Consider the following 27,398-nt stretch of genomic DNA (forward strand, 5'->3'; position numbering starts at 1 on the left):
GGCAGTGGCGCTGCTTTAATCCAGCCTCCTGCGGGTGCCCAGCCTGAGTTCTCTCACTGAAAATGCAGAACCTCGGAATAAGCATTTTGTGACTGGGCTTCCTAAGTGTGATTTGCATACATTGTGTCCTGTAAAGCACTTGGGTTTCATCCCGTCTGCTTTGTGTAGGGACGGATTTTGGGATACTGGGAATTAGGAATTGCTGGCTGGGAGGGTGGGCAGGCCCTGGCCCAGGGTGCCCAGAGCAGCTGGGGCTGCCCCTGGATCCCTGGCAATGCCCAAGGCCAGGCTGGATGGGGCTTGGAGCAGCCTGGGACAGTGGAAGGTGTCCCTGCACATGGCAGGGGTGGTGCTGGGTGGGCTCTGAGGTCCCTCTGACCCAAACCCACTCCATGGTTCTGACTGCAGAGTTTTGTGTCTCAGCACTGTTTGAGGTGGCAGAACGCTGTGAAAGCTGAAACTGCAGGACATGCAAAGGAACGGGTGCAGGACATGCAAAGGAACGGGTGCAGGACATGCAAAGGAACGGGTGCAGGACATGCAGCAGGGATGTGGCAGCGAGGGCTGGCCTGGCTGGGTGACAGGGAGGTGTGCATGGAGCAGAGCCAGGGAGGTGTGAGGGGACAGGTGTGACAGGACAGGTGTGCCAGGCCAGGTGTGCCAGGCCAGGTGTGCCACGCCAGGTGTGCCAGGCCAGGTGTGCCATGCCAGGTGTGCCAGGCCAGGTGTGCCATGCCAGGTGTGCCAGGCCAGGTGTGCCATGCCAGGCCAGGTGTGCCATGCCAGGCCAGGTGTGCCATGCCAGGCCGGGCCGGAGGTGGCGCCGCTGTGCCCGCCAGCCCCTGACCGTGCCCCGCTCTCGCCAGGCCTGTCGGCGGCGGCCGGGATCGGCGTGGACGACCTGCGGCGGCTGTGCATCCTGAGGATGAGCTTTGTCAAGGGCTGGGGCCCGGACTACCCGCGGCAGAGCATCAAGGAGACGCCGTGCTGGATCGAGATCCACCTGCACCGCGCGCTGCAGCTGCTGGACGAGGTGCTGCACACCATGCCCATCGCCGACCCGCAGCCCCTGGACTGAGCGCCTGTAAAACGCCCCGAGCCGCCGCCCCCGCCCATGCTCCACTTCCTCCTGCTTAACCTCTCGAAACAGGTTTTAAAAATGTGTTTGCCGCCTTGCTCTTAGCAGAACGCGCCTGAACGTGCGGGATTTGGATTTCAGTTATCTCCAGAACTCAGTAGTCGTAACACAGGGCCTGACGTGGAAGGTAAATGCTTTATAGAGACTTCACAGAGCTGGGTTTGTTCCCTTTGAAACTCTCCTTCCCTACGGTGGCATCTTGGTGATCAGCCTCACGGGAGCCTTTTGTATGCAGAATATATATTATATATATATTTATATCTGAAAATTCCTTCTAGTAGTTAAAAACATTTACCTTGTAGCGACTTTAAATTCCAGCTGATTTGTGATATTCTGTTTAGGGAACAGTAGTTAACAGAAGACTTCTTTATTTTGTTGATGATCACGCTACGATTTTTCCAGGTTAAAGCCTCGCAGCTGCCAAAAAGTGAGGGGATGACACATACCTTGTTGGCATTGATCAAAAAATTCTTTAGTTTTTGAAAAAAAAAACCAGAAGACATCCTAGATTTTTATTTATGTAGCCATGTGAGTTTAAAACACTAAAGGAAATGGATGCTTTGAGCGTGGGCACTCGGTGTGAGGTGAAACACCCCAATGCCTGCAGCGTTGCCACTGAAACTGCCTCGTGAGTGCCTGATGGCAGGAGCGTGTTTTCATGATTGCTACCGGCCTCTGTGGTTCCACTCAGCAAACCCCCAGCATGTATCATGGTAAATCTGCATGACTCTTTTACTTGCATATATCATGGAAGTGTGTACGGTAATCCATCGGCGTTTGGACTGGGTTTTTGTCTCTGTTCACCATTTCCACTCAGGGCAAGATGGCAAACCTGTTTTTATACCTCCCGGTTATTTCAGCCCTGTGCCATCGGTGACCGCGCCAAGGGGCAATGGCTCCGTGCAGAGAGGGAGGTGCTGGGCTCATCCATCCTGGGCTCTGGGGCACAGCTCAGCCCCCTGTGCTCATCCATCCTGGCCTCTGGGGCACAGCTCAGCCCCTGGGCTCCCCATGGCCTCTGGGGCACAGCTCAGCCCCTGGGCTCATCCATCCTGGCCTCTGGGGCACAGCTCAGCCCCTGGGCTCCCCATGGCCTCTGGGGCACAGCTCAGCCCCTGGGCTCATCCATCCTGGCCTCTGGGGCACAGCTCAGATCCTGGGCTCCCCATGGGCTCTGGGGCACAGCTCAGCCCCTGGGCTCCCCATGGGCTCTGGGGCACAGCTCAGCCCCTGGGCTCCCCATGGCCTCTGGGGCACAGCTCAGCCCCTGTGCTCATCCATCCTGGGCTCTGGGGCACAGCTCAGATCCTGGGCTCCCCATGGGCTCTGGGGCACAGCTCAGCCCCCTGTGCTCATCCATCCTGGCCTCTGGGGCACAGCTCAGCCCCTGGGCTCATCCATCCTGGCCTCTGGGGCACAGCTCAGCCCCTGTGCTCATCCATCCTGGCCTCTGGGGCACAGCTCAGCCCCTGGGCTCATCCATCCTGGGCTCTGGGGCACAGCTCAGCCCCCTGTGCTCATCCATCCTGGCCTCTGGGGCACAGCTCAGCCCCTGGGCTCCCCATGGCCTCTGGGGCACAGCTCAGCCCCCTGAGCTCATCCATCCTGGGCTCTGGGGCACAGCTCAGCCCCTGTGCTCCCCCTGGGCTCTGGGGCACAGCAGCAGCTCTGCCTTGCCCTGCCTGCAGCACCAATGAAAGGATGGACCCCCCTCTCAGCCGGTTCAGTTTGGTTCTGATGTGTGGCTGCGCCCCGAGACGGCTGCTCTGAGCCGTGGGGCTCCCCCCGCAGGGCAGCACAGCCCTGGGGTCCCTGGGCTCCAGTCCCTGCTGGGTCCCTCTGGCTGGAACTCACTGGGAAACACGGCAGCTCCTGCTTTCACTGCTCCTTTACCTGGGAGGGAGAGCCTCTCCTGGGATCTGAGCTCCTGGCACGGTGAGCAGGGAGCAGACGCTGCCTGCCCCCAGCTCTGGCCCCTGCGCTGTCGGCACGGCTGCAGCAGCCCCGAAATCCTGCCGGGATCGCTCCGGGCCTTCCTGCCCAGCCCCTGGCAGAGGCTGAGGCCCGGCGGCTCTGGCCGTGCTTGGGTGTCGCTGTTCCCTCGCTGGAATTCCTGCGGAGGAGCCGGGAGTGCTGCTCCCCGCTGGCCGAGCAGGCACGGGAGGCTCCAGAGCCTCGGCCAGAAATGGATCCATTTCCCCCATTTTCATTAACTTCATTATTTTCCCTGCTGCCTCCCTCGGGGTGGCTTTTAACGACATCACGTTTGTGTCCTGTGAGGCGGCACCCCCGGTCCTGGGCAGGAGCGGAGTTTGTTTGCTCTCACCCCGGGTTTGGCCCCAAACCTGCTTGGCTTTGCTTGGCTGCCCGGCCAGAAACTCGCACCCCTGGCCGGCCTTGTGGTGGTGCCAAACCCGGGCAAAGCAGGGAAAGGCTGGCTCAGCCTGCTGCTCCTCCTGCTTGTGCTACAGTCTGAAAGAGGTCCCTGGGTAAGGCGAGGGTTTTTACAGGTGTTAGCAAATCTCCACCTGCAAAATGCGTGGATGCCCCAAAATGTTCAGAACAAAACAATATCTGATGATTTTATTACGAGAAGTCACTGTATTTACAGCAGGAGAAGCCAGAGGCGGTGAAAGCTGAGAAGGCATTCATCTTCCCCACCACCAGTTCCCAAAAGGGTGCACTTGCAGCTGTTAAAGAAAAATGAGACAATCTTACTCGTGGTTTTTCATATGCTGTTAAATTAACTTTTGTTCTTCCATGGCAAGGCACAGCAGGCAGCACATGATGGGCTGGAACGCGCTCAGCAGCAGCAGCAGCAGCAGCCCCCGAGCTGTTGGCGGGCTTGCATTTGTGTCTGAGAGCTGAGGAGGGGCTGCAGGAGCTGAGGTGACCCGTGCCTGTGCCCGCAGGGGTGCCAGGGGTGCCACTTGTCTGCAGCGCCGCGTTCGTTCGGGTGACGCGGCCGGGATTTATTCAGCGGCCGGGATTTATTCAGCGTGCACCTCCTGCTGCTCCCTGCTCAGCCCTCCCGGCGCCATCCCGGCCCCGTTAGAGCCCTTTGTGCTGCAGCCCTTTGTGCTTTGCCTTTGTCTGCCCAGCTGGGGTCGGCGCTGGGAGGGTTGAAAGCTTTTATCCCACTGTCATTGTTAGTGGAGAGGGGAGGGCGTTCACACTGAGCCCACTGCAGGTGCCGAGAGGAAACCTTCCCACTGGAAGGGCTGAACTCCAGCAGGAATCCTCTGGATGGAGACAAAACCATTCCTTCCATCCCCTCCGTGGGTGAGGACGCTGTGCTGAGGCAGCCCTGCAGCAGCTGAGGCAGCCCTGCAGCAGCTCTGGCAGCCCTGCAGCAGCTGAGGCAGCCCTGCAGCAGCTCCGGCAGCCCTGCAGCAGCTCCGGCAGCCCTGCAGCAGCTCTGGCAGCCCTGCAGTGCTGCTCCCTCCCTCGGTGCCATCGTAGGTGTGACCCACCCCGCGCTGCTCGCACCCCGCGCCTCCCTGGCCTCTCCCCCAGAGGAGGGCGCCTCAGGAGGGGCTGCCTCCCTCCTGTGTCCCTGCCCGGCCCTGGCTCCTCCCAGGATGGATCCTGATCCCCAGTTTTCACACTTTTACGGGTTTTGGTCCATTTCCATACTGGGGTTCATTGTCCAGCTCCAGGTTCTGCAGTCCCGCCCTCCCAGGTTGCTCCCCTCCATTCCCTGTTGTTTGCACTTTCTGGGCCGAGGCTGCAGTGGTGCCCTTGGTTCTGGGGCTGGGGAGGGGTTGCTGTGCGTGCCTGAGCCGTGGGCAGAGCTGCTGGCGCTGTACGGGGTCAGGGCAGTGCAGCAGGTGGGCAATGGGGCCCCTCGAACCGGGGCAGTCCCCGCGGCTGTGAGGCGCTGACCCCGAGCTGCTCCCGGCGCCGTGCCCGGGCCGGCCCCGCTGTGTCGCACTGTGGCAGGGTCAGTGTGGCAGGGTCACACTGTGGCAGGGTCAGTGTGGCAGGGTCAGTGTGGCAGGGTCAGTGTGACAGCGTCAGTGTGACAGGATCAGTGTGGCAGTGTCACACTGTGGCAGTGTCACTGTGGCAGGGTCACACTGTGGCAGGGTCACTGCTGAGAGAGCAGAGCCGCCGCTGAGAGCGCCGGGGCCGCGCTCTGGGGCTCGTGCTGTGCCTTGGGGCTGCTGCTCCCTCCAGATGTGCGGGACTCCACACCAGCCCCTGCTGGAGCTTCCTCGCTCCAGTAAATTTTTCTGTGTTCTTGGTGAGGTTTGGCAGCGCCCCAAAGCTGTGGTTCAGATGGGTTGAGAGCTGTGAAGTACCCATAGCCCAAAACTCACCCCGAGAGGGTTTTTCAGGCATGGAAACCTGGTTAAGCATTTCTTTTCTTCAGCCATTGCCTTTTGATAAGCGGTCAACAGAATTCCCAGTAGTTCCTTTGTAGCTTCCTGTATGTTTTTCATTAGACCTAGTTTGTGGATAATATACTGTAGCTAACTTTCCTGAAATTCTGTAACAGAGTATGTTTTTGATTAAAAAAGGTAAAGATTCAGCTCTCGGCTTCTTTCTTTCATTTGGCAGAGAGTTTTTACCCGGTTTCTGGAGGGCGGTCGGAGCTGCTGGCTGCGCTGGGGCTGGGAGAGCTCAAGGTCAGAGCTGCAGTTCCAGGGCTGCGGTTCCAGGGCTGCAGTTCCAGGGCTGCGGTTCCAGGGCTGCGGTTCCAGAGCTGCGGTTCCAGGGCTGCAGTTCCAGGGCTGTGGTTTCAGGGCTGCAGTTCCAGGGCTGCAGTTCCAGGGCTGCGGTTCCAGGGCTGCAGTTCCAGGGCTGCAGTTCCAGAGCTGCGGTTCCAGGGCTGCAGTTCCAGGGCTGCAGTTCCAGGGCTGCGGTTCCAGGGCTGCAGTTCCAGGGCTGCAGTTCCAGGGCCAGGGCTGTGGTTCCAGGGCTGCAGTTCCAGGGCTGCAGTTCCAGGGCTGCGGTTCCAGGGCTGCGGTTCCAGGGCCACACTCGGAGCAGCACCAGCCCAAAGCCCAGCCCAGGGTCCAGAGTGGGATCTGGGGCGCTGTGAGTGCCCCTGCTCCGTGCGGGGCTGTGACGGGACGGGGGCACTGCGGGGACATGGCCACGGCCGGGGGTGCCAGAGGGAGCTGTGACCTCCCCACCTGCGGTGCCGGTCCCTGGAACGCCCTCCTGGGGCTGCAGGAACGCCAGATCCTCGAGTTCTCCCCACGGGTTCTGTGCGGCTGCCGGGGTCTCTGCCTGCTCCTGAGCCCCAGCCCAGCCCTTCAGCTCCAGCCTCCCCCGAGCTGTGCCCTCTGTGCCCCCTGGCCGCCCCCGCAGCTGCCCTGGCCACCCCAGGCCCGCCCGGCCCCGAGCAGCTGCAGATGGGGAGTGACCACGGAGTGACCACGGAGTGACCCACGGAGTGACCCAGGGAGTGACCCACGGAGTGACCCAGGGAGTGACCCACAGAGTGACCCATGGAGTGACCCATGGAGTGACCACGGAGTGACCCAGGGAATGACCCAGGGAATGACCCACGGAGTGACCCAGGGAATGACCCACGGAGTGACCACGGAGTGACCCACGGAGTGACCCATGGAGTGACCACGGAGTGACCCAGGGAATGACCCACGGAGTGACCCAGGGAGTGACCCACAGAGTGACCCATGGAGTGACCCATGGAGTGACCACGGAGTGACCCAGGGAGTGACCCAGAGAGTGACCCACGGAGTGACCCATGGAATGGCCCAGGGAGTGACCCAGGGAGTGACCCAGGGAATGACCCACGGAGTGACCCCTGGAATGCCCAGGGAGTGACCCAGGGAATGACCCAGAGAGTGACCCATGGAGTGACCCATGGAGTGACCATGGAGTGACCCAGGGAGTGACCCAGGGAATGACCCAGGGAATGACCCACGGAGTGACCCCTGGAATGACCCATGGAGTGACCCAGGGAATGACCCAGAGAGTGACCAACAGAGTGACCCCTGGAATGACCCATGGAGTGACCCAGGGAATGACCCACAGAGTGACCAACAGAGTGACCCAGGGAATGACCCAGGGAGTGACCCCCAGAGCCAAATCAGGACCAGAGGCTCCGGCCCAAGCCCAGCTCCTGCCGCCCATCATCCTGTGGGTGGAGTGTGGGACTCCCATTTTTTGGTTGTTTTTCTGTCTTTTTTCTCTCCTTGGCCTGCACACACACTTCAGAGACCAGTGGCGTCTGGCCCTGCTGGCAGCAGCACCAGGCGGGGAGAGGCTGCTTGGGGTTGGGGTGAGCACGGGGCTGAGTCAGCACAGAGCTGGGGAATGAGAGTGGAGCTGGGGAATGAGTGAGTGTGGAGCTGGGGAATGAGTGTGGAGCTGCGTGAGCACGGAGCTGGGTGAGCACAGGGCTGGGAAATGGAGATGGAGCTGGGCTCACCATGGAGCTGGGCAGAGCACAGAGCTGGGGATGAGCACGGAGGTGGGCTGAGCACGGAGCTGGGGATGAGGATGGAGCTGGGTGAGCACAGGGCTGGGAAATGGAGATGGAGCTGGGCTCACCATGGAGCTGGCTGAGCACGGAGCTTGGCTGAGCACGGAGCTGGGCATGAGGATAGAGGTGGCTGAGCACGGAGCTGGGTGAGCTCGGAGCTGGGCTGAGCACGGAGCTGGGTGAGCACGGAGCTGGCTGAGCACGGAGCTGGGCTGAGCACGGAGCTGGGCTGAGCACGGAGCTGGGGATGAGGATGGAGCTGGGTGAGCACGGAGCTGGCTGAGCACGGAGCTGGGCAGAGCACGGAGCTGGGCAGAGCACGGAGCTGGGTGAGCACGGAGCTGGGTGAGCTCGGAGCTGGGGATGAGGATAGAGCTGGGCAGAGCACGGAGCTGGCTGAGCACGGAGCTGGCTGAGCACGGAGCTGGCTGAGCACGGAGCTGGGTGAGCTCGGAGCTGGGCTGAGCACGGAGCTGGGCTGAGCACGGAGCTGGCAGAGCACGGAGCTGGCAGAGCACGGAGCTGCCCGAGCTGCCCGGCGCTCCCCGCCGAGCCCGGCCCGGCTGCCGGCTCTCGGGACAGGCCCCGCCCGGGTAAATTCGCGGTCCCAGCGCGGCCCGGCCCGGCTGCGGGGCTGCAGTGCCTCAGGTCACCGCCGCGGAGCCGCGCCCGGGGGCTGCGGGGCCGGGGGGCGCGCTCGAGGGGCAGCTCAGCCCCACGGACACCCCTGGGGCCGGGGGAACCAGCTGGAGCCAAACTCGGGCAATGAGCTGCGGGCGTTGGAAATCCTGCCAGAATGAAAGCGCTGCCGCGTGGTTTTGGGCGGTTTGCGGTTTTTCAAATGTCTTTTGTTTGCTTTTATTGACCCGCGGTTGCACAGCGGCAGAGCCGGGCGGGGTCCGTGCCACACGCCAGCCCTCGGAGCCGCGCGGGGCAGGGGCCGGTGGCTGCCGGGCCTGGCAGGGCTGGGGACAGGGGACACCGGAGCCACCCGGGCTGGCGGCAGCTGCAGCTGCACAGCGGCGTCCCGGTGGTGCCACGGCACCGCCCAGGCTTGTGTGCGTGCCTCGTGCCAGGCTCAAGGGTCCCTGCCCTGCCTGAGGGGCTGGGGACACCCCTGCCACCCCCCGAGGGGCTGGGGACATTTCTGTCCCTCTGCCAGCCCCCGAGAGGCTGGGGACACCCCTGCCACCCCCGAGGGGCTGGGGACATTCCTGTCCCTCTGCCAGCCCCCTGCCCGCCCATTGTTCTCGTTCCCACGGGGTGGCCCGAGGGGCAGCCAGTCACTGTCCTGGGCAGGGGTCACTGTCCTGGGCAGTCTGTCCTGTCCTGTCCCGGGCAGTCTGTCCTGTCCTGTCCCGGGCAGTCTGTCCTGTCCTGGGCAGTCTGTCCTGTCCTGTCCTGGGCAGTCTGTCCTGTCCTGGGCAGGGGTCACTGTCCCGGGCACTCTGTCCTGTCCTGTCCCGGGCACTCTGTCCTGTCCTGGGCAGTCTGTCCTGTCCTGTCCCGGGCACTCTGTGCTGTCCTGTCCTGTCCCGGGCACTCTGTGCTGTCCTGCAGCCCCGGTGCTGTCGCAGAGCTGTGGCCGTGTCCCGGGGCTCTGTGTCCCTGGGGCCGTGGGGCGGGTGCCCCTCAATGTCCTTGTGCCCCATCTGCCACCCCGGCCGCGGCGCCTCTGTGGGGGGACCAGAGGGGCCAAGGTGCCCCAGGGCCACCGCGGTGTCACCAGGGGCCCACGGGAGGTGAGGGCGTGGGGACCGGGGGCCTTCGGGAGCAGGAGCATCCTGCAGTGGCCAGGCCAGGTCCTGCTCCAGCCCCGTCACCCGAGGGCGCCAGCCGGCCGTGGGGACACCCCGGGCACTGCCTGGCACTGGGGCCATTCTGCCCGTTTGGGGAGTGCCTGCAGCGCTTTGGGACGGGCAGTGCAGGGACACTCACAGGGACACTCACAGGGACACTCACAGGGACACAGGGACACTCACAGGGACACTCACAGGGACACTCACAGGGACACTCACAGGGACACAGGGACACTCACAGGGACACAAGGACACTCACAGGGACACTCACGGGGACACAGTGACACAGTGACATAGTGACATTCATAGTGACACAGTGACATTTTCAGGGACATTCTCAGTGACATTCAAAGGGACATTCACAGGGGCATTCTCAGTGACATTCACAGGGACACTCACAGGGACACTCACAGTGACACAGGGACACTCACAGTGACACAGTGACACTCACAGTGACATTCACAGTGACACTCACAGGGACACTCATGGGGACACAGTGACACAGTGACACTCACAGTGACACAGAGACATTCACAGTGACATTTTCAGGGACATTCTCAGTGACATTCACAGGGACACTCACAGGGGCATTCTCAGTGACACAGTGACACAGAGACACTCACAGTGACACAGGGCAATTCTTAGTGACACTCACAGTGACATTCTCAGCGACACTCACAGTGACACTCACAGTGACACTCTCAGTGACACTCTCAGTGACACAGTGACACTCACAGTGACACAGTGACACTCACAGTGACACTCACAGTGACACTCTCAGGGACACTCTCAGTGACACTCACAGTGAGGGACATTCTCAGTGACACTCACAGTGACACAGGGACACTCTCAGGGACACTCACAGTGACACTCTCAGTGACACTCTCAGTGACACTCTCAGTGACACTCACAGTGAGGGACATTCTCAGTGACACTCTCAGTGACACTCACAGTGACACTCTCAGGGACACTCTCAGTGACACTCTCAGTGACACTCACAGTGACACTCTCAGGGACACTCTCAGTGACACAGTGACACTCTCAGTGACACTCACAGTGACACAGGGACACTCACAGTGACACTCTCAGGGACACTCTCAGTGACACTCTCAGTGACATTCTCAGCGATGTTTACCGGGGCTGGCACGGCTCGGGGCAGGGTGGGCACCCCGAGGGTGGCAGGGCCGGGCGCTGGGGCTGCCCTGGGAGCTGAGGCACGCAGGGGCACCAGCACAGAGCGGCTGCTGCGGCCTGGGCACAGCTGGCAGGTGGTGGCAGCGCCAGGGGAGGGGACGGGCACCGGGGCGTCCCCAGGTCACTGTGGGTGCGGGGACAGAGGCGTGGAGCACCCCCGGAACAGGGACAGGAGCAGAGGGAACGGCCTCGGGCTGGGCCAGGGCAGGCTCAGGGTGGACAGCAGCAGGAATTTCCCAATGGAAAGGGCTGTCCAGCCCTGGCACAGCTGGTGAGACCCCATCCCTTGAGCCGTGTGGATGTGGCACTCGGGGACAGGTGGTGGCCCTGGCGGTGCTGGTGGCAGGCTGGGACTCGGTGGCCTTGGTGAGCTTTTCCAGGTTAAAAGCTGCCGTGGTTCTGTGGTTCTCCTGGGGCTCCCAGGCCTGCCACGATCACCTTGATCCACGCCGTTTTCTGGAGTTCTGGACCCGTTTTCTGCCCTCCCTGGCCTGGGGCAGCCTGACCCGAGCGAGAGCGAGAGCGAGAGCGGTGCCTCAGCCTCATCCTCATCCTCATCCTCATCCTCATCCCCATCCTCAGCCTCATCCTCATCCTCAGCCTCATCCCCATCCTCATCCTCATCCTCATCCTCATCCTCAGCCTCATCCTCAGCCTCATCCTCATCCTCAGCCTCAGCCTCAGCCTCATCCTCATCCTCATCCTCATCCCCATCCTCATCCTCATCCCCATCCTCATCCTCATCCTCATCCTCATCCCCATCCTCATCCTCATCCTCATCCTCATCCTCATCCTCATCCTCATCCTCATCCTCATCCCCATCCTCATCCTCATCCTCATCCTCATCCTCATCCTCATCCCCATCCTCATCCCCATCCTCATCCCCATCCTCATCCTCATCCTCATCCTCAGCCTCATCCTCATCCTCATCCTCAGCCTCATCCTCATCCTCATCCTCAGCCTCATCCTCATCCTCATCCTCATCCTCATCCTCATCCTCGTCCCCATCCTCATCCTCATCCTCATCCTCAGCCTCATCCCCATCCTCATCCTCGTCCCCATCCTCATCCTCATCCTCATCCTCGTCCCCATCCTCATCCTCATCCCCATCCTCATCCTCATCCTCATCCTCATCCTCAGCCTCATCCCCATCCTCATCCTCGTCCCCATCCTCATCCTCATCCTCATCCTCGTCCCCATCCTCATCCTCATCCCCATCCTCATCCTCATCCTCATCCTCATCCTCAGCCTCATCCCCATCCTCGGCCTCGGCCGCCCCCGCCCTGCCCGGGGTCAGGGAGCCAAGTGCAGCCGGTGCAGCCTCCTTGGCGGCTTTGTCCTGCTCCGGCCCGTGCGGAGCCGGCTGGAGGAGCCCCCGGGGGCCGTCCTGAGCCCGGCCTGAGCCCGGCCCAACCTTCCCCCAGCCCGGCCCCGCCTGCGCGGACCCATCGCGGTGTGGGATCCCCCACAGCCCCCGGAGCAGCTTCTCTGCCCAAATTCCAGCTTTCCCTTCACAGCCTGCACCCCCCGCTGTTTTTGATGCGTTTACCTCAAACTTTGCCCGAGCAGGTTTTGGAAATGCGCTGCAATTTCATAAAAAATCGGGCCAGATCTATTCTGGGGGTAGAAAGTAAGAAGCCAACAGAAGCTGCCCATTTTTTGTTCGTGCCCGTTCTGCTCCTTCCAGGAGCCGTGGCACGGAAAGGGCGCCCCGAGCCCGGCTCCCTGCACAGCCCCGCCGCAGTCCCGGGGCAGCGCAGGCACCGCCAGCCCCACTCCCGGCTCCGGGCCCGGTTCCCGCAGCCCCGGAGGGCAGAAATGCTGCGGGACGGGGATCGGGAGCTGCCGCGGGCTGGGAGCTCCCCCCGAGCGGGGCGCTCCCCAAACTCCCCCATTGCAGCCCCGGTGCCCGCTCGGTCCCGGCTCGGGGCTGGGCTCGCTCTCACGCCCCGGGGCAGCACCGCCCCCGCCTCGGCGCCGAGCGGCGGAAACCCCGCGGGACAAATCGCTGACATGGAGCAGCAGAAACCCCACGGGGCCGAGAAGGGGAAGCCCCGCGGGGCCGAGCGCCGCGCCCCGGAGCGCGCTGCGGGCAGCGCCGGCCGCCACCTGCGGCCCCGCAGGACCGGGGAGCGCGGCGGGAGCGGCGGAGCCCCGGCCCTGGAGCACGCACGGTCAGCGGTGCCTGCCCGGCCCGGCGCCGAGCCCCGGACAGCAGCGGCGGCTGCAGCGCGGCCAGAGCGGCCCCGGGACGGGACTGCCGGCCCTGCTCCCCGATCCCAGCCAGGCGCCGCGCAGGGAGGGCTCGGAGCGGCCTCGGCAGAGCCGGGGACAGCCCGGGCTCGGCGGCAGCGCCGCGTTCCAGCAGCCGAGGAAACGTCTGAGTTTATTGATGCTTCCTTAACAAAAACCAGCATTAATGTTGCTGTCCAGCAGAGCGGCGAGTGCCGCTGCCCGCGGCCGGGTGCCGCTGCCCGGAGCTCGGAGCCGCTGCCCGGAGCCGCTGCCCGGAGCCGCTGCCCGGGGCTCGGAGCCGCTGCCCGGAGCCGCTGCCCGGAGCTCGGAGCCGCTGCCCGGGGCTCGGAGCCGCTGCCCGGAGCCGCTGCCCGGGGCGGGCGCTTCCCTCGCCTGGCCTGGCCCGGGCGGGCACCGGCGCCGCTGAGCGCGGAACAGCCGGGACAGCGACCCGAGCGTGCGGGAAAGGAGCGCCCGTCACCGAGAGCCCAGAGCCAAATCCCTGACACGGAGCCCCCGGACCCAAACCCCTCACACACACACAGAGACACACACGGAGCCCCCGGACCCAAATCCCGATACTGACCCAGAGCCCCCAGACCCAAATCCCGATACTGACCCAGAGCCCCCGGACCCAAACCCCTCACACACACACAGAGACACACACGGAGCCCCCGGACCCAAATCCCGGTACTGACCCAGAGCCCCCAGACCCAAATCCCCCACAGAGGGAACCCCCCGGGCATTTCGGGGTTTCTCCGCCCGCACCTCCCGCACTCCCCCGGTGGCAGCCGGGCAGGCGAACACGCAAGTCAAAAATCTTCATTACGCAACTTTTAATATCAGAAAAATAAAACTCTTGTAATTCTCTTTACAGCAAATATATAATATCAGTGCTTCGGCCGTCATCAGTGAAAGGCCCTTTATCATAAAATATACGGATTCTGAAATTTACTGAAATCGGGTCTGTAATCCCTACTCAGACATAACAAAAAGTGTAGCAAAATTAGCAAATAGGAAACCGGCCCCGGACACTGCCCTGTGCTGGGACACTGCCCTGTGCTCAGACACTGCCTGTGCTGGGACACTGCCCTGTGCTGGGACACTGCCCTGTGCTGGGACACTGCCTGTGCTGGGACACTGCCCTGTGCTCAGACACTGCCCTGTGCTGGGACACTGCCCTGTGCTGGGACACTGCCCTGTGCTCAGACACTGCCCTGTGCTCAGACACTGCCTGTGCTCAGACACTGCCCTGTGCTCAGACACTGCCTGTGCTGGGACACTGCCCTGTGCTGGGACACTGCCCTGTGCTGGGACACTGCCCTGTGCTGGGACACTGCCCTGTGCTCAGACACTGCCCTGTGCTCAGACACTGCCCTGTGCTGGGACACTGCCTGTGCTGGGACACTGCCCTGTGCTCAGACACTGCCCTGTGCTCAGACACTGCCTGTGCTCAGACACTGCCCTGTGCTGGGACACTGCCCTGTGCTGGGACACTGCCCTGTGCTCAGACACTGCCCTGTGCTGGGACACTGCCCTGTGCTCAGACACTGCCCTGTGCTGGGACACTGCCCTGTGCTGGGACACTGCCCTGTGCTGGGACACTGCCCTGTGCTCAGACACTGCCCTGTGCTGGGACACTGCCCTGTGCTGGGACACTGCCCTGTGCTGGGACACTGCCCTGTGCTGGGACACTGCCCTGTGCTCAGACACTGCCCTGTGCTCAGACACTGCCCTGTGCTCAGACACTGCCCTGTGCTCAGACACTGCCCTGTGCTGGGACACTGCCCTGTGCTCAGACACTGCCCTGTGCTGGGACACTGCCCTGTGCTGGGACACTGCCCTGTGCTGGGACACTGCCTGTGCTGGGACACTGCCCTGTGCTCAGACACTGCCCTGTGCTGGGACACTGCCCTGTGCTCAGACACTGCCCTGTGCTCAGACACTGCCCTGTGCTCAGACACTGCCCTGTGCTCAGACCCTGCCCTGTTCAGACCCTGCCCTGTGCTCAGACCCTGCCCTGTGCTCAGACCCTGCCCTGCTCAGACCCTGGCCGTGCCCTCAGGGCAGCTCCCAGACTCGGAATCACCAAATAAAAACCGTTACCTGTAAACTTGGAATACGAAATGTAACTCTTCAAGTGGAAATAAAAAATAAAGTTTTCTGCGTATTTACTAGTTCAACATAGGTGTGATTTCATTTCTCCTCTTCTTTTTTTTTTTCTGTTAATCTGAGAAAAAAGATTTGTCTTGGGAAAATAATGCTTCCAAAACAAAAATAGAAAAAAATCCACCAGAACTCCATTTTGTATTATTTCTTTTTTCCTTTCTTTCTTTCTTTCTTTCTTTCTTTCTTTCTTCCTTCCTTTTTTTGTTTTGGTTTTTATTCTGTTCTGTTTGCTTGTGTTCGTTGCTTTACCTTATGCCAGCGCAGGTTTGGGAGCATTGTGAGGATGGAAGAGCTGGAAACATCCACAGGCTGAAATGCAGGAAGAGCATTCAAGAGCCTCTCCTTTCCTTTTTCCTCCTCAGACTCGTGACTGGAAAGGCCTTTTTGAAACGCAGCCGAGCGGTTGCAGGTGGCTGCGGGGCGAGCAGCGCCAGGGCCCGCACCCAGCGCCCCGGTTCCCCTCCCTTGCTGAAAGGAGCCGTGACCCTGCCGCGTGTGCGAGGCGAGGGCCGCAGGCGGCGCTGCTTCACTCGGAGATCTGCAGGATCCCCGGGGGCGCCTTGGGAACGGCTCGGTCACACAGACGGAACGGCAGCAGCAGCAGCACCGGGGCACCGGGAGCTGGGCACGACCCTGGGACAGCTCCTGGGACAGCTCCTCAGACAGATCCTGGGACAGCTCCTCAGACAGCTCCTGGGACAGCTCCCGTGTTGCCCACGCTGCCCCCGTGGGAATCGCAGGCCCCGGGGGCCCAGCCTGGGCTGCTCCTGTCCCTGCCGTGACTCATCCCTGTCCCAGTCCCTGTCCCGGCTGTCCCGGGGCAGCTCCGGCGGTGTCCCCGCGGCCGGGGCGGGCGTTGGCAGTGCTGCAGGTGAGGCGGGAGCGGCGGCAGAGAGCGGCAGAGGAGGCGTTTCCCAGAGCTGCTCGGAGCCCCGGCCGTGTGGAGAAGGCAGCACTGGCAGCGTGGGCGGGTGCCTGGCGGCGCCGCAGCCCCGCAGGGCAGTGACCCCTCTGGGGGCGGCGCGGCTGCGGCTGCCGGCACAGAGGCCCGGCCGTGGCAGAGGCGCTTCACAGCCCGGAGCAGCTGCGTTTGCAGCTGTGGGCAGCGCTGAGAGCTGCCCTCACCCGGCACAGCGGCCCCGAGCCCTCCGTGCTGACGCGGCCCTGGCCCGGCCCGGCGCGCTCAGGAGTGGATCTGGATGGCCTGGGTGACGGCGGCCTGGCACACGGGGCAGGCGGGCGCGTCCCTGGCGCAGATGCGGGCGGCGCACTGCGGGCAGAACAGGTTGTGGCCGCAGGGCACGAGGGCGGCCGTGGCCTGGCCGTCCAAGCAGAGGACGCAGTCGTGCCTGCGGCGGCACTCGGGGGGCGAGCTGGACGCGGAGCCGCCGTTGGACGAGGAGTAGCTGTCGGTGCCGGTGGAGAAGGCGGGGATGCAGACGGGCAGCCCGGGCGGGGGGCCCGGGGCGCTGCCGTGGGCCCGCCTGGCCAGCGGCTGCTCCAGAGCCTCGGGGAAGGCGGGCGACAGGCGGGGCGTGGGGGGGCGGCTGCCGCGGAGCGGGGCCCTGGAGCCGCCCGCGGCCTCGGTGCCCGGGCCGGGCGGGGCGGCCGCGGGCTCCAAGGGCGCCCATACGGTCGGGGAGGGCGCGGGCAGGGGCTCGTAGGCGGGGGAGTCCAGCGCCGGCTCCTCGGCGCCCGCGGCCGGCAGCGCCTCCCCGGCCCAGAAGCCGCCGGCGCCGAAGGGGCTGGTGGGGCTGAAGTCGGCCAGGCGGCCGCCGCTGAAGTAGGAGTCGCTGGAGCCGCTGCCCAGCGAGCTGGAGCTGTCGTTGCGGTAGCCGGAGGCCATCGTGGCGCGGGCGCGGGGCGCGGGGCGGGCGCCGGGCCAGGCGGGGCCGCCCTCGAAGCCGACGTCGGTGCCGTTGGCGCGGAAGTCGCCGTCGCGGCCGAGCTCCGGGAAGGCGCCGGTGCGCAGGGCGATGTGCATCTCGATCTCCTCGCGCGCCCGCTCCACGTTCTCGGGCATGCCCGTCACCTCGAACACGGGCTCCTTGTCGCGGCTGGGCGTCACGATGTACGTGTGCGTCTGCTGCTGGATGCGCTTGATGGTGGCGCCCTTGGGGCCCACCACCAGCCCCACCACGCGGTACGGCACCCGCACCTGCACCGTGCTCTGCCCCGGCAGCGCGGGCGCGCAGCCCGGCCCCGCGGCCCTGCCGCGCCACGCCCGGATCAGCGAGAAGTGCTCGGCCGCCGACAGGATCTCGCGCTTGGCCGCGGCCACGTCCTCCCTGCGCCCCGTCACCACGAACACCGGCTCCTCGCCGCGCACCGGCGTCTTGATGTACGTGTTGGTCTTGGCCCGCAGCGCCTTGATCTTGCAGCCTGCGCGGGGAGCACGCGGCGTCGGCGGGCGGCCGGGGCACGGAGCCATGCCCGGCCCGCTCCTGCCCCGCTCCCGGCCCGCCCGGAGCCCCAGGGTGCCGCGGGCACGGCTCGGGGCCGCTGCAGCTCTGCAGGGCTCCAGCAGCCCCGCCCCGGTGCCGGAGGGCCAGCCGTGCTCCCGAGGGTCCCCAGAGATTCCGGGTGTCCCCCGGCTGTCCGCACGGCGCCGCAGGAGCCTCGCACACACACACACACACACACACACAGACACACACAGAGAGCTCTGCTGACACGCCAGCCCTGTGCCCTCGGCCACAAACAAACGCTCCCAGCTGGGAGCAGGGCCTGCAGCCCAGCCCCGTGCCCCAGGCAGAACCACCGAGGGTCACCGAGAGCTCCTGTCTGCCTCCCGCCACGGGGGTGACCCAGACTCTGCCCTGCCCCGCGGGGCGAGGGGCCCTCCTGGAGCTGCCCCGGGAGCCCGAGCAGACTGCTCGGGTCACACATGGGCTCCACCTGGGGGCTTCTCTCCTTGCCTGGGCAAACGCTGCCCCAAACGGAAACCAGAGGTCAATGGAACGCTTTCCTTTGATTTTCAGGGCTGGAATGAGGGTTGGTGGGACGCACGGGCCCTGTCCTGAGACACTGCAGGTGTTGAGGCAGGCTGTGAGCAGGAGCCCAGCTTGCCCAGCACAGGGCCAGGAGAGCGGGCAGCGCAGAACGAGCCCAGAGGAGCGGGCGCGCACTGGGGGCGTTCCCGACAGCGCCTGCGTGCCGAGCCCAGCCCGTGCGGGGCCAGCTGCCAGCAGGGACAGAGGCGGCGCTCGGAGCTCACCGCGCCTGCACGGAGCTGTGAGCAGCCCCGGCACGGCTGCCCCGCAGCGCCTCGCTCCCCCCTGCTCCGCACAGCGCCCCAGCCCCTGCGGGCACACGGAGCCGCCTCCCCAGGCCGGGCTTGGCAGCCCCTGCTCCGCGGGCCAGAGACGCTTCCACGGCCCAGAGGCTGCTCCGGGCCGCTCCTGCGGGAACGGCCCCGGGCAGGAGCAGGAGCAGGAGCAGGAGCAGGGGAGGAGGGGCCGCTCCTGCAGGCAGGCGCTGAGCGAGGCCAGAGCTGGCCCAGCTCGGCGGGAGGAGGAGGAGGAGGAGCAGGAGGAGGAGGAGGAGGAGGTTCAGTGTCTCTGGCAGCGCTTGGGGAGGGAGCAGAGAGGCACGGGCAGCTGAGGGGGGCAGGGAGCGTCTGCAGGACACCGACACCGCACAGCCTGACCCAGCTCCATCCCAGCTCCATCCCAGCCCCAGCTCCATCCCAGCCCCAGCCCCAGCCCCAGCTCCATCCCAGCCCCAGCTCCATCCCAGCCCCAGCTCCATCCCCAGCTCCATCCCAGCCCCAGCTCCATCCCAGCCCCAGCTCCATCCCAGCCCCAGCTCCATCCCCAGCTCCATCCCAGCCCCAGCTCCATCCCAGCTCCAGCCCCAGCCCCAGCTCCATCCCAGCTCCATCCCAGCCCCATCCCAGCTCCATCCCAGCCCCAGCTCCATCCCAGCCCCAGCTCCATCCCAGCCCCAGCCCCAGCTCCATCCCAGCCCCAGCTCCATCCCAGCTCCAGCTCCATCCCTGCTCCATCCCAGCCCCAGCTCCATCCCAGCCCCAGCCCAGCTCCATTCCAGCCCCAGCTCCATCCCAGCCCCAGCCCCAGCTCCATCCCAGCCCCAGCTCCATCCCAGCCCCAGCTCCATCCCAGCTCCATCCCAGCCCCAGCTCCATCCCAGCCCCAGCTCCATCCCAGCCCCAGCTCCATCCCAGCCCCAGCCCCAGGCTCAGCCCCAGCCCCAGCTCCATCCCAGCTCCATCCCAGCTCCAGCTCCATCCCAGCTCCATCCCAGCCACAGCCCCAGCTCCATCCCAGCCCCAGCTCCATCCCAGCCCCAGCTCCATCCCAGCTCCATCCCAGCTCCATCCCAGCCCCAGCCCCAGCTCCATCCCAGCTCCATCCCAGCTCCATCCCAGCCCCAGGCTCAGTCCCAGCCCCAGCTCCATCCCAGCCCCAGCCCCAGCTCCATGCCAGCCCCAGCTCCATCCCAGCTCCATGCCAGCCCCAGCCCCAGGCTGCCACAGTCCCTGCAGGGCCCCTGTGCCCCGTGCCTGCCCCGCTGCACACAGAGCACACACAGCACTGGCTCCGTATCTCTGCTGTCATCTCTGTCTCCTGCATCCAGGAACTGCGGGGTCACATTCACAGGGCACGAACTGAGGAGCTGCCAGCACAGCTCACACACACACACAGAGACACAGAGTGACACACAATCCTTCATTACACACACACACACACACACAGTGACACACAATCCTTCATTACACACACACACAGTGACACACAATCCTTCATTACACACACACACACACACACAGTGACACACAATCCTTCATTACACACACACACAGTGACACACAATCCTTCATTACACACACACACAGTGACACACAATCCTTCATTACACACACACACACACACACACACACAATCCTTCATTACACACACACACAGTGACACACAATCCTTCATTACACACACACACACACACACACACACACACACAATTCTTCATTACACACACACACACAGTGACACACAATCCTTCATTACACACACACACACACACACACACACACACACACAATCCTTCATTACACACACACACACACACACACACAATCCTTCATTACACACACACACACACACACAATCCTTCATTACACACACACACACACACACACACACACAATCCTTCATTACACACACACACACACACACAATCCTTCATTACACACACACACACACAGTGACACACAATCCTTCATTACACACACACACACACACACACACACACACACACACAGTGACACACAATCCTTCATTACACACACACACACACAGTGACACACAATCCTTCATTACACACACACACACACACACACACACACACACACACAGTGACACACAATCCTTCATTACACACACACACACACACACACAATCCTTCATTACACACACACACACACACACACACACAATCCTTCATTACACACACACACACACAATCCTTCATTACACACACACACACAGTGACACACAATCCTTCATTACACACACACACAGTGACACACGATCCCTCACTGCACCCCACGCTCCGTGCCTGTCACCCTCGGTTCCCCAACACCTCCCCCAGCTCCCAGCCGAGGTTTCCCCGGTTTCAGGACCCGCATCCCGAGGGATCTCGGCCGTGCCTGCCCGGCGGAACGCCCCCACCCGCCCGCTCTGCCATTCCCGAGCCGCTCCCTGCCTTTCCCCCCTGCCGTGTGCGGGACAGCTCAGCTGCCGCGGGGCCGGCACCGAGCCCGGCCCAGCCCAGGCCGAGCCGGCCCCGCGGGGCGGCCCCGGGCTTTGGCGGTGCCCGTGCGCGTTCCCGTCCGTCTGTGCTGCCCTGCGACACCGAGCGCTGCCCTTCAGAGCCGGCGCTGAGAGCAAAGGAGCGGCCGGGAGTTTGTGTTCGCACGCTGCGCTCACTGCTCCACATCCCGCTCCTGGGCTGCCTCACACAGAAATGGACACTCGGAGTTTGGCACCTCCTCAGAACAGCGACAGCTTTCAGGGTTTCGCTTTTTTTTTTTTTTTTTGCCGCCGGGCTCGGCGGCAGCGCCGCGTTCCAGCAGCCGAGGAAACGTCTGAGTTTATTGATGCTTCCTTAACAAAAACCAGCATTAATGTTGCTGTCCAGCAGAGCGGCGAGTGCCGCTGCCCGCGGCCGGGTGCCGCTGCCCGGAGCCCGGAGCCGCTGCCCGGAGCCGCTGCCCGGAGCTCGGAGCCGCTGCCCGGAGCCGCTGCCCGGGGCGGGCGCTTCCCTCGCCTGGCCTGGCCCGGGCGGGCACCGGCGCCGCTGAGCGCGGAACAGCCGGGACAGCGAACCGAGCGTGCGGGAAAGGAGCGCCCGTCACCGAGAGCCCAGAGCCAAATCCCTGACACGGAGCCCCCGGACCCAAACCCCTCACACACACACAGAGACACACACGGAGCCCCCGGACCCAAATCCCGGTACTGACCCAGAGCCCCCGGACCCAAATCCCCCACAGAGGGAACCCCCCGGGCATTTCGGGGTTTCTCCGCCCGCACCTCCCGCACTCCCCCGGTGGCAGCCGGGCAGGCGAACACGCAAGTCAAAAATCTTCATTACGCAACTTTTAATATCAGAAAAATAAAACTCTTGTAATTCTCTTTACAGCAAATATATAATATCAGTGCTTCGGCCGTCATCAGTGAAAGGCCCTTTATCATAAAATATACGGATTCTGAAATTTACTGAAATCGGGTCTGTAATCCCTACTCAGACATAACAAAAAGTGTAGCAAAATTAGCAAATAGGAAACCGGCCCCGGACACTGCCCTGTGCTGGGACACTGCCCTGTGCTCAGACACTGCCTGTGCTGGGACACTGCCCTGTGCTGGGACACTGCCTGTGCTGGGACACTGCCCTGTGCTCAGACACTGCCCTGTGCTCAGACACTGCCCTGTGCTGGGACACTGCCCTGTGCTGGGACACTGCCCTGTGCTCAGACACTGCCCTGTGCTCAGACACTGCCTGTGCTCAGACACTGCCCTGTGCTCAGACACTGCCTGTGCTGGGACACTGCCCTGTGCTGGGACACTGCCCTGTGCTCAGACACTGCCTGTGCTCAGACACTGCCCTGTGCTGGGACACTGCCCTGTGCTCAGACACTGCCTGTGCTGGGACACTGCCCTGTGCTGGGACACTGCCCTGTGCTGGGACACTGCCCTGTGCTGGGACACTGCCCTGTGCTCAGACACTGCCCTGTGCTGGGACACTGCCCTGTGCTCAGACACTGCCTGTGCTGGGACACTGCCCTGTGCTGGGACACTGCCCTGTGCTGGGACACTGCCCTGTGCTCAGACACTGCCCTGTGCTCAGACACTGCCCTGTGCTCAGACACTGCCCTGTGCTGGGACACTGCCCTGTGCTCAGACACTGCCCTGTGCTGGGACACTGCCCTGTGCTCAGACACTGCCCTGTGCTGGGACACTGCCCTGTGCTGGGACACTGCCCTGTGCTCAGACACTGCCCTGTGCTGGGACACTGCCCTGTGCTGGGACACTGCCCTGTGCTCAGACACTGCCCTGTGCTGGGACACTGCCCTGTGCTGGGACACTGCCCTGTGCTGGGACACTGCCCTGTGCTGGGACACTGCCCTGTGCTGGGACACTGCCCTGTGCTCAGACACTGCCCTGTGCTGGGACACTGCCCTGTGCTCAGACACTGCCCTGTGCTGGGACACTGCCCTGTGCTGGGACACTGCCCTGTGCTGGGACACTGCCCTGTGCTGGGACACTGCCCTGTGCTCAGACACTGCCCTGTGCTGGGACACTGCCCTGTGCTCAGACACTGCCCTGTGCTCGGACACTGCCCTGTGCTCAGACACTGCCCTGTGCTGGGACACTGCCCTGTGCTGGGACACTGCCCTGTGCTCAGACACTGCCCTGTGCTGGGACACTGCCCTGTGCTGGGACACTGCCCTGTGCTGGGACACTGCCCTGTGCTCAGACCCTGCCCTGTGCTCAGACACTGCCCTGTGCTCGGACCCTGCCCTGTGCTCAGACACTGCCCTGTGCTGGGACACTGCCCTGTGCTGGGACACTGCCCTGTGCTGGGACACTGCCCTGTGCTCGGACCCTGCCCTGTGCTCAGACCCTGGCCGTGCCCTCAGGGCAGCTCCCAGACTCGGAATCACCAAATAAAAACCGTTACCTGTAAACTTGGAATACGAAATGTAACTCTTCAAGTGGAAATAAAAAAAAAAAGTTTTCTGCGTATTTACTAGTTCAACATAGATGTGATTTCATTTCTCCTCTTCTTTTTTTTTTTTTCTGTTAATCTGAGAAAAAAGATTTGTCTTGTGAAAATAATGCTTCCAAAACAAAAATAGAAAAAAATCCACCAGAACTCCATTTTGTATTATTTCTTTTTTCCTTTCTTTCTTTCTTTCTTCCTTCCTTTTTTTGTTTTGGTTTTTATTCTGTTCTGTTTGCTTGTGTTCGTTGCTTTACCTTATGCCAGCGCAGGTTTGGGAGCATTGTGAGGATGGAAGAGCTGGAAACATCCACAGGCTGAAATGCAGGAAGAGCATTCAAGAGCCTCTCCTCTCCTTTTTCCTCCTCAGACTCGTGACTGGAAAGGCCTTTTTGAAACGCAGCCGAGCGGTTGCAGGTGGCTGCGGGGCGAGCAGCGCCAGGGCCCGCACCCAGCGCCCCGGTTCCCCTCCCTTGCTGAAAGGAGCCGTGACCCTGCCGCGTGTGCGAGGCGAGGGCCGCAGGCGGCGCTGCTTCACTCGGAGATCTGCAGGATCCCCGGGGGCGCCTTGGGAACGGCTCGGTCACACAGACGGAACGGCAGCAGCAGCAGCACCGGGGCACCGGGAGCTGGGCACGACCCTGGGACAGCTCCTGGGACAGCTCCTCAGACAGATCCTGGGACAGCTCCTCAGACAGCTCCTGGGACAGCTCCCGTGTTGCCCACGCTGCCCCCGTGGGAATCGCAGGCCCCGGGGGCCCAGCCTGGGCTGCTCCTGTCCCTGCCGTGACTCATCCCTGTCCCAGTCCCTGTCCCGGCTGTCCCGGGGCAGCTCCGGCGGTGTCCCCGCGGCCGGGGCGGGCGTTGGCAGTGCTGCAGGTGAGGCGGGAGCGGCGGCAGAGAGCGGCAGAGGAGGCGTTTCCCAGAGCTGCTCGGAGCCCCGGCCGTGTGGAGAAGGCAGCACTGGCAGCGTGGGCGGGTGCCTGGCGGCGCCGCAGCCCCGCAGGGCAGTGACCCCTCTGGGGGCGGCGCGGCTGCGGCTGCCGGCACAGAGGCCCGGCCGTGGCAGAGGCGCTTCACAGCCCGGAGCAGCTGCGTTTGCAGCTGTGGGCAGCGCTGAGAGCTGCCCTCACCCGGCACAGCGGCCCCGAGCCCTCCGTGCTGACGCGGCCCTGGCCCGGCCCGGCGCGCTCAGGAGTGGATCTGGATGGCCTGGGTGACGGCGGCCTGGCACACGGGGCAGGCGGGCGCGTCCCTGGCGCAGATGCGGGCGGCGCACTGCGGGCAGAACAGGTTGTGGCCGCAGGGCACGAGGGCGGCCGTGGCCTGGCCGTCCAAGCAGAGGACGCAGTCGTGCCTGCGGCGGCACTCGGGGGGCGAGCTGGACGCGGAGCCGCCGTTGGACGAGGAGTAGCTGTCGGTGCCGGTGGAGAAGGCGGGGATGCAGACGGGCAGCCCGGGCGGGGGGCCCGGGGCGCTGCCGTGGGCCCGCCTGGCCAGCGGCTGCTCCAGAGCCTCGGGGAAGGCGGGCGACAGGCGGGGCGTGGGGGGGCGGCTGCCGCGGAGCGGGGCCCTGGAGCCGCCCGCGGCCTCGGTGCCCGGGCCGGGCGGGGCGGCCGCGGGCTCCAAGGGCGCCCATACGGTCGGGGAGGGCGCGGGCAGGGGCTCGTAGGCGGGGGAGTCCAGCGCCGGCTCCTCGGCGCCCGCGGCCGGCAGCGCCTCCCCGGCCCAGAAGCCGCCGGCGCCGAAGGGGCTGGTGGGGCTGAAGTCGGCCAGGCGGCCGCCGCTGAAGTAGGAGTCGCTGGAGCCGCTGCCCAGCGAGCTGGAGCTGTCGTTGCGGTAGCCGGAGGCCATCGTGGCGCGGGCGCGGGGCGCGGGGCGGGCGCCGGGCCAGGCGGGGCCGCCCTCGAAGCCGACGTCGGTGCCGTTGGCGCGGAAGTCGCCGTCGCGGCCGAGCTCCGGGAAGGCGCCGGTGCGCAGGGCGATGTGCATCTCGATCTCCTCGCGCGCCCGCTCCACGTTCTCGGGCATGCCCGTCACCTCGAACACGGGCTCCTTGTCGCGGCTGGGCGTCACGATGTACGTGTGCGTCTGCTGCTGGATGCGCTTGATGGTGGCGCCCTTGGGGCCCACCACCAGCCCCACCACGCGGTACGGCACCCGCACCTGCACCGTGCTCTGCCCCGGCAGCGCGGGCGCGCAGCCCGGCCCCGCGGCCCTGCCGCGCCACGCCCGGATCAGCGAGAAGTGCTCGGCCGCCGACAGGATCTCGCGCTTGGCCGCGGCCACGTCCTCCCTGCGCCCCGTCACCACGAACACCGGCTCCTCGCCGCGCACCGGCGTCTTGATGTACGTGTTGGTCTTGGCCCGCAGCGCCTTGATCTTGCAGCCTGCGCGGGGAGCACGCGGCGTCGGCGGGCGGCCGGGGCACGGAGCCATGCCCGGCCCGCTCCTGCCCCGCTCCCGGCCCGCCCGGAGCCCCAGGGTGCCGCGGGCACGGCTCGGGGCCGCTGCAGCTCTGCAGGGCTCCAGCAGCCCCGCCCCGGTGCCGGAGGGCCAGCCGTGCTCCCGAGGGTCCCCAGAGATTCCGGGTGTCCCCCGGCTGTCCGCACGGCGCCGCAGGAGCCTCGCACACACACACACACACACACACACAGACACACACAGAGAGCTCTGCTGACACGCCAGCCCTGTGCCCTCGGCCACAAACAAACGCTCCCAGCTGGGAGCAGGGCCTGCAGCCCAGCCCCGTGCCCCAGGCAGAACCACCGAGGGTCACCGAGAGCTCCTGTCTGCCTCCCGCCACGGGGGTGACCCAGACTCTGCCCTGCCCCGCGGGGCGAGGGGCCCTCCTGGAGCTGCCCCGGGAGCCCGAGCAGACTGCTCGGGTCACACATGGGCTCCACCTGGGGGCTTCTCTCCTTGCCTGGGCAAACGCTGCCCCAAACGGAAACCAGAGGTCAATGGAACGCTTTCCTTTGATTTTCAGGGCTGGAGTGACGGTTGGTGGGACGCACGGGCCCTGTCCTGAGACACTGCAGGTGTTGAGGCAGGCTGTGAGCAGGAGCCCAGCTTGCCCAGCACAGGGCCAGGAGAGCGGGCAGCGCAGAACGAGCCCAGAGGAGCGGGCGCGCACTGGGGGCGTTCCCGACAGCGCCTGCGTGCCCAGCCCAGCCCGTGCGGGGCCAGCTGCCAGCAGGGACAGAGGCGGCGCTCGGAGCTCACCGCGCCTGCACGGAGCTGTGAGCAGCCCCGGCACGGCTGCCCCGCAGCGCCTCGCTCCCCCCTGCTCCGCACAGCGCCCCAGCCCCTGCGGGCACACGGAGCCGCCTCCCCAGGCCGGGCTTGGCAGCCCCTGCTCCGCGGGCCAGAGACGCTTCCACGGCCCAGAGGCTGCTCCGGGCCGCTCCTGCGGGAACGGCCCCGGGCAGGAGCAGGAGCAGGAGCAGGAGCAGGAGCAGGGGAGGAGGGGCCGCTCCTGCAGGCAGGCGGTGAGCGAGGCCAGAGCTGGCCCAGCTCGGCGGGAGGAGGAGGAGGAGGAGGAGGAGGAGGTTCAGTGTCTCTGGCAGCGCTTGGGGAGGGAGCAGAGAGGCACGGGCAGCTGAGGGGGGCAGGGAGCGTCTGCAGGACACCGACACCGCACAGCCTGACCCAGCTCCATCCCAGCTCCATCCCAGCCCCAGCTCCATCCCAGCCCCAGCCCCAGCCCCAGCTCCATCCCAGCCCCAGCTCCATCCCAGCCGCAGCCCCAGCTCCATCCCAGCTCCATCCCAGCCCCAGCTCCATCCCAGCCCCAGCTCCAGCCCCAGCTCCATCCCAGCCCCAGCTCCATCCCAGCTCCATCCCAGCCCCAGCTCCATCCCAGCTCCATCCCAGCCCCATCCCAGCTCCATCCCAGCCCCAGCTCCATCCCAGCTCCAGCTCCATCCCTGCTCCATCCCAGCCCCAGCTCCATCCCAGCCCCAGCCCAGCTCCATCCCAGCCCCAGCTCCATCCCAGCCCCAGCCCCAGCTCCATCCCAGCCCCAGCCCCAGCTCCATCCCAGCCCCAGCTCCATCCCAGCCCCAGCCCAGCTCCATCCCAGCCCCAGCTCCATCCCAGCCCCAGCCCCAGCTCCATCCCAGCCCCAGCCCCAGCTCCATCCCAGCCCCAGCTCCATCCC

General features: G+C 64.5%; 2 protein-coding genes and 1 pseudogene across 9 annotated transcripts in view; 1 reads left to right on the forward strand and 2 right to left on the reverse strand.

Moving 5' to 3' along the window:
- The window catches only part of SMAD4 (SMAD family member 4), a 39,003-nt gene extending 33,331 nt beyond the window's left edge, over positions 1-5,672 (forward strand). For 2 of the 5 annotated variants that reach the window (XM_071425882.1, XM_071425886.1), the window contains 2 exons: positions 867-2,052; positions 2,523-5,672. In XM_071425882.1, the coding sequence (XP_071281983.1) occupies positions 867-1,078 (212 nt within the window). In that variant the 3' untranslated portion in view covers positions 1,079-2,052; positions 2,523-5,672. The remainder of the gene's footprint in view (positions 1-866; positions 2,053-2,522) is intronic. The other 3 variants (XM_071425885.1, XM_071425884.1, XM_071425883.1) reach the window with 3 other exon arrangements.
- Positions 5,673-13,647: 7,975 nt separating this feature from the next.
- LOC139589420 (RNA-binding E3 ubiquitin-protein ligase MEX3C pseudogene) lies at positions 13,648-18,679 on the reverse strand (annotated as a pseudogene).
- Positions 13,648-27,398, reverse strand: part of LOC139589419 (RNA-binding E3 ubiquitin-protein ligase MEX3C-like) — an 18,471-nt gene continuing 4,720 nt past the window's right edge. Inside the window, exons 2-5 of one of the 4 annotated variants that reach the window (XM_071425889.1) lie at positions 23,874-25,626; positions 14,022-15,697; positions 13,933-13,966; positions 13,648-13,860 (exon numbers count right to left, since the gene is read on the reverse strand). In XM_071425889.1, coding sequence (XP_071281990.1) covers positions 24,428-25,626 — 1,199 coding nt within the window. In that variant the 3' untranslated portion in view covers positions 13,648-13,860; positions 13,933-13,966; positions 14,022-15,697; positions 23,874-24,427. Of the gene's footprint in view, positions 13,861-13,932; positions 15,698-21,599; positions 21,813-21,866; positions 25,627-27,398 lie in introns of those variants that run through there. The other 3 variants (XM_071425891.1, XM_071425888.1, XM_071425887.1) reach the window with 3 other exon arrangements.

This window comes from Agelaius tricolor, unplaced genomic scaffold (assembly GCF_023055355.1).
Source record: "Agelaius tricolor isolate 1412-34295 unplaced genomic scaffold, bAgeTri1.0.p SCAF_4, whole genome shotgun sequence".
Classification (NCBI taxonomy): domain Eukaryota; kingdom Metazoa; phylum Chordata; class Aves; order Passeriformes; family Icteridae; genus Agelaius; species Agelaius tricolor.